This window comes from Rhinatrema bivittatum, chromosome 8 (assembly GCF_901001135.1).
Source record: "Rhinatrema bivittatum chromosome 8, aRhiBiv1.1, whole genome shotgun sequence".
Classification (NCBI taxonomy): Eukaryota; Metazoa; Chordata; class Amphibia; order Gymnophiona; family Rhinatrematidae; genus Rhinatrema; species Rhinatrema bivittatum.
In genome coordinates this window covers 245,615,728-245,621,858 of record NC_042622.1, presented here as the reverse complement: position 1 = coordinate 245,621,858, position 6,131 = coordinate 245,615,728, and the positions used below count along the sequence as shown (strand labels likewise).

Here is a 6,131-nt window from a genome sequence, read left to right as displayed (position 1 = left end):
TGGGAAAACATGGCATCTGAATTCAATACCCTTTTTCCGTGATCATGGTGGGGGAATGGTGTACCTGCTTTCTTTGGGAGAAGCTAGATCACACCACTTCCTATTGCATAAACTATGGATTCAAGTAGACAGGAAGTGAGATCTCCAACTATTCACCTAAACCCAAACTCAATAAAATAATGAAGGGGATGTTTCATTGGTACTTGAAATTCAAGCCGCCCTGCCACCCCCATCAGTTATTCCTTCGTTAGACATCTTGTGCTCAGTATATCTGAAAACTTCCATAGCTAGCCTGGGCTTACAGAATCCTCCCAAGGCATTACTTTCACTAAATTTCTAAAGACGAAGCACAGGATGCACTTCACGATGGACCTATCCTATCTCGCTTACAGCATACCTGTTACATTTCCAAAAAGTGGTCAAACCATGGTACCCACAAACCTTTCTTTGATAAGAAAAAAATGTAAAAAAATGCATTGAATTGTCCAAAAATAATGAAGGTAGCAAGGAGATGGGCTTTCACTGTTGTGACAGGAACTAAGCCTGTAAACTCTACATCTATCTGGCCCATAGAAAAAGTCAAAATTATGGCTCTTTCATATTGTGTTTTGCTGAGCATGTTCACTCTGCATCACAGCAATCCTGCATCACATTAAAGGACAAAGGATTTTTTTTATTCTATTTCAGAGCTTTTATTTCAAAGGCCTAAGAAAAGAACAGGCAAAGCCTGAGGTACTTATTTGACCTTCTTCTTGGGGCGCAGGTTATTGGTGTGTCCGCATTTCTTCTTGCGGCAATTCACTGCCCGAGGGTGAAGGCGGGCATAACATCTACCACAGGGAAAAAAACAATAGTAAATCAATTTGGGAGCAATGAAAGTGATAGCAAAAGGTACATATGCAAAGTTATGGATACAATAAAATCAGGAGAAAAATTATTTGTCTAAACCACAAGAGGTAGTGCATGCAAATTAATCTCATGTATATTCATTAGGGATATCCTGAAAATCCGACTGGCTGGGGGGCCCATAGGACCGGGTTGAGCACCCTTGATCTAAACAATAGGCAGAGAAGAATTGATCATGGAAAGGATCATACCATTGCTATTGAAGATTAATGCCAGTTTAAAAAGCCATGTCACCCTAACAAACTATATCCTTAAAAGGGAGACATACTTTGAAAAGATGGGCTTCCTTGTAGCTGCCATGTGTCTGGCTGCCCTTTCATCTCTTGCAGGGCTCACAGATATTCCCTGTGACAGAATTCCAGCTTTTTCCAGCTCACATCTGCCAGCTGTGGCAAGCAATAGCTGAGACAGTTCTAATTGGCCCCTTTACAAATATCTGCAACACACTGCCTTAGTACCAACTGCAGTAAGCTGGAATAAGTTAACTGCCACCAGTATATTAATAACACATGCTAATAGAGAGTAAAGGCATTTCCCATAATGCAACAAAAATGCAATAAAAACAAAACAAAAAAAAAACCAACTTACTTGCGGCAAATCATTTTGTCGCAGTTATATTTCTGAGCAAGCTGGCGAAGAGAGGGCTCAATGATTCCGCCACGCAGACGCAGCACCAGGTGCAAAGTGGACTCTGGAAAGTTAATATAAGGATCACAAGAATGTCTCATGTGCCAGGCTGCCTTTACACACTTGCCCTTTTTTGAAGCTATCCACATAATTTTAATAAATCAAAATACTGAAGAGTCTAAAATGCTTGATATGAGTCTGAGACTGCTCTAAATACTCACTGAATTTGTGTCATTTCTGTTTAACTTACAATATGACCATAAGACAGCACTCTCAGGTCTCACTTTAATACATACAGGCGAATTTTCAAAGGAGTTACTCGTGTAGCAATTTTCAAAAGCCACTTACATGAGTAAATCTTATGGGCAATTCAATGGCATATTTTAGCTATTTTCAAAAGCCGATTTACATGGGTAAAGTGCATTTACCCATGTAAGACATTTTTAAGCATGTAAATGCTTTTGAAAATCAGGCCCTATTACATTAAGAATCCTAGGGTCCTCTTTTTAATCCTTTATAATGCTGAAAAGTTAGTCACACCAAAATTTGCTACAGCTAGAACTCACTTTTTAATAGTGTGTACAAAAGAGAATATCATGAAAAATTTGTGGTGCAGTTCAACCAAAATAAGGAAATACAGAGTCTTTTATAATAAACTATATGTCTCCTTATCCCTTACAAGGTAATCTCCAGAATACTAGCAAATGACATGAGTTTCACACCTATTTTTAGGTTTATTCAAAAGGCTAACGAATATTAATAATTACTTGCTAAAGCCTTACTAATGCAATAAACGGTCTTTTAGGAGTGAACATCTAGTTATATCTGGTTTTATCTAGTTTACACTTACAACTTTGCCTTTTAGCCTTAATTCCACATATCCTTAAGCAGTTTCTGCATCTTAACGAGTAATTTAACCTAACTATGCAGTATTAGTATGACTAGCCATAATGCATCACTACAAAAGAGAATTTAACTAGAAATTTCCATTGGCTTCAACATTATACAGACATGAGAGTTCTTCCTTCCAAATTACAATGATGCTTTATGATTTGCTACCATCCCCATCTTGAGCAAAAAATAGTGGTTGCTGCATTAGTCCACTTGGATATGTGGAATTAAGGGCCAAAGAAGTTACAGGTGACACCTTTCTATTAGACTAACTTAATACATCTATGATGAGCTTTCGAGAATTATTCTCTCTTCATCAGGTATTACATTCCACCCCCATAATTATATTTCTTTACTGAAGAATGGTATTTGGGTCCCTTCAACCACCAAAGTATTACCAATTTTTTTAAATTAAAATTTATAACCATCAGCTCTGAATTTCAAAACAAAGGCAAACCACCCATATAGTTATAATATACTGTTTCACATACTACTTAAAGGGTCATAATGTAAAATGCACATACTGGCATCACTTTTTCATTAGGGAGAAAGAATCTGGTTTTCAGTTCATTTTAAAAGTCACATTTAATGGGGAGCATGAAGAACACTATGTTTATTTTCAAAAAACAAACCAACCAAGTTTCAAGCATATGCACCTTTCTGGATGTTGTAGTCAGACAGGGTGCGACCATCTTCCAGCTGTTTGCCAGCAAAAATAAGGCGCTGCTGGTCAGGAGGGATACCTGAAGGAAGAAAACTATTATTATGCAATGCACTATAAAGGTTAACTCACTTTTCCCTAAAACTTTCATTTTGAACCTTCCTTTGAATATTTCAGCCAAAATCATAAAAGGATTATGAAAGAAAATTTTAAATGCAGCACAAAAATAAAGCTGTTCCAGAGTTCTTCCGCATCTTTAAGAGGAATAACAGCAGACTTTCCTCAGTTACTGGTAGAGAAGTATATGTTGCTATCCTGTACTAAAAAGTAAACTCTCAAAGGAAAATTTCTTCACAAGTACAATTCTTTCCTGTAGCATGGGGATCCTCGGTAATGTTTGATTACTGCAAGGCATGGGGAAACTGATATAGGATGTGAGATAACAGGGGTTTAAAACTGCTTTGCTGCAGCAGAGTTAAATTTATGCAAATTAAGGAAAGGCAGAATACCATGGTCAACTTACCTTCCTTGTCCTGGATTTTAGTTTTCACATTATCAATAGTGTCACTGGGCTCAACCTCGAGAGTGATGGTCTTCCCAGTAAGGGTCTTCACAAAGATCTGCATCTTGTCACTAATGGATTACCTGAAAAAGAACTGAGTTTTGGTACCAGGACACTCCTTGCCAAAGTTAGAAACAGCTGGGTCCCAGTTTTCTAAAAAAAAAAAAAAAAAAAGCTTTGAGGGAGTTCTAGTCGCTGCTGTGCTCAGGCTTCTCCATAAGGAAGATAAGAAAAACATTAGGGACAGAATGAGAAAGGTTTTCAATAAATTCCCATACCTAAAGCTTAAATTGCTTTTAGCGCAGGAAAGGATGGTTGTATTTTGAATACTGAGATCGGATGACTCTCTGATATGAGGTTTCTGTTATTAGCTCTATGAAAAGTTTCCACAATAATTTCAATGTATTATTTGATTAACTATTTATATCCCTTAAGCTACACTGCAACCTTTAAACGAATTGTAAAATGTGCTACCTAGGCAATGAAAGCCTACTACTATGAAAAGAAAGGTGGAATATAAATATACATGTGTAACGGTTTATTTTACTACTGTCTAGTATTCCACTGATAAGCATTTTGGTCTGCTTAAATAATAAATTGGAACTAGGAATACAAAGTGTTTCTACTGCAACAACGCTCTAAACTATAAATCTGAAATATGGTGAAGACCCATCATGCAATCTATCAGGATTTCATATTTCGCTTGCACTCAATAACAAAGAATTATCTATTAAGAGTAAAAACCTGAAAACTAGAATGAACTTATTAAAACTAAATCCCTAAACTCAGCTAAAGTCCCACTTCCCCTACCGAGATTCCTCATGATCTTAGGCACGTCACAATATCACTTTTGTAAGCTCTTCGCGACACACTTATTGCTTCTGAATTAGAATAATGTTGTAAAACACCTTAAACATTTGGAAAGTCGGACTAAAAAAACCCACCTCAAAATTGTGTTATAAATACCAAAATGGCTCAGACTTCTTGTCATTTCGGTACTTAAAACATTTTTTTTTCCAGAATAGTAAAACATCTGGACACTCCAAATATAAGGACGCGGAGAAAGTTTCCCCCTTCAATGCATTTCACCACAGATTTAGAAATGTCCCTACCCGGCTCCCCCACATCCGCTACTCTGCCTGGCCCACCCTGATCTGACTGGCGCCTCATATGGCAGAGCGCCAGCCTTCAGCCACTCTTCTCGGCCATCAGCAGCTTTGCTCTCCTCACACCTCACCAAGCTCAAGCGCTTCGTTTCATCCTACACCCCTACCACCCTCCTTTCCTGACCATCAGCGAAGCCGCCAAACAGACCTCCCAGCGGCAGCCCCAACGTGCTCACTCAACGGCCCAGCCACGGAGAAAAGGAGCGAGCGGAACCGGAAACCCGGCTCTTCACTTCCTCATCCGTCGCGTCATGCGCTGGAAGAGCGGAGGGCCGAGGAGTGCAACTCTGCCATCTTTGTTACTGGCAACTCTCTAAAGACAAACAGAAAACTGCTAGATGGTGAGGAAGCCTTGGGAGCGCGTCATATTTTGTTACTGGCATGCACGCTAGATGTTCCTATTGCTTGAATAAAGTTCTTACGATCGTTGCCTACCACGTTCAGCCTTCTGTAATTTTTGTTTATATTTCTCAAGTATAAATTCTACGAGTTTCTAAATAAAAATAAATTGGAAACGATAGAAATTTTACGAAATGATTGCAGATGGTTAAACCTATTATGAAAAAAAAACTATAGAAAAATTTTAGATTACAGGATAAGTTACTATATTTGCATTTATTTGTGTGAATTAAGACAAATTTTTAAGAAAGCATTAAAATGTTACATAGTTTAAGCTGGGAAAAACAGCTAGTGAGCATAGTGACTAGTTTTTGTTTCTTTAGAAGGGATCTCACTTACATTTATTTTCATCTAAATCCAAAAATATTTAGGACAATGCTAAGCTGTCAAAATATATGATTTGTTTTGCAGTATTTTTCGATAGTCGCACTGTTTTCTGTGGGTTAGTACATTTCTTATTTCGCCTGGATGGAGGGGGAACACCGTTCTAATGAATCAGTTTGGTAATTTCAATTTTGCCCAGGCCACAGAATCTAAATTCTCTAAGCAAGACAAGGCTTGGTTTATGGATTTTTCCTCCAGGATCTTGTCCAAACCTTTTTTTTTTTTTTTCAAACGCAGCTGGCAATGTGCTTAATTATGCGTTTCATAAAAGAAAAAAAGTTTTTTACTCGTTTTAAATGTATCACTTACAGGCCGATACAGTACAGTGCGCTACTCTTTCACTGTGTCTTGGTTAATGGGGGGTTTTTATATGAGGTTCGGTAACTAGGCTGGGGTGAGTGGAACCTCCTGCTTTCACAATGGCAATACAAGTCTGCACTGTCTCTTGGGTATTGGATTAAATATGAGTGAAAATCTTCGGATAGTCTCATGGAATGTGGCTGGTATCGGATCTCTGGTGAAGTGCACAAAATTG

At 38.1% G+C, this 6,131-nt stretch overlaps 1 protein-coding gene across 3 annotated transcripts; it reads right to left on the bottom strand.

The window, feature by feature from the left end:
- Positions 1-667: 667 nt before the first annotated feature.
- UBA52 (ubiquitin A-52 residue ribosomal protein fusion product 1) lies at positions 668-5,099 on the bottom strand. 3 transcript variants are annotated; one of them, XM_029614432.1, is made up of 5 exons: positions 4,962-5,099; positions 3,609-3,800; positions 3,081-3,167; positions 1,495-1,597; positions 668-830 (listed from the first exon to the last, which is right to left on the bottom strand). In XM_029614432.1, the coding sequence occupies exons 2-5, from the start codon at positions 3,709-3,711 to the stop codon at positions 737-739; spliced, it is 387 nt and encodes a 128-aa protein (XP_029470292.1). In that variant the 5' UTR covers positions 3,712-3,800; positions 4,962-5,099; the 3' UTR covers positions 668-736. The 3 variants fall into 3 exon arrangements, with proteins under 3 accessions (XP_029470292.1, XP_029470294.1, XP_029470293.1); XM_029614434.1 differs by having other exon boundaries at positions 3,609-3,730; positions 4,962-5,098; XM_029614433.1 differs by lacking the exon at positions 4,962-5,099 and adding an exon at positions 3,926-4,003.
- Positions 5,100-6,131: the final 1,032 nt, after the last annotated feature.

Excerpts from the sequence above, each read along its gene's own strand:
- UBA52 (XM_029614432.1), bottom strand. The coding sequence starts at position 3,711 with ATGCAGATCTTTGTGAAGACCCTTACTGGGAAGACCATCACTCTCGAG. Across the intron at positions 1,598-3,080 it reads TGACTACAACATCCAGAAAG|AGTCCACTTTGCACCTGGTG; the intron begins GTGCATATGCTT and ends TTAACTTTCCAG. Across the intron at positions 831-1,494 it reads GACAAAATGATTTGCCGCAA|ATGTTATGCCCGCCTTCACC; the intron begins GTAAGTTGGTTT and ends TCCCTGTGGTAG.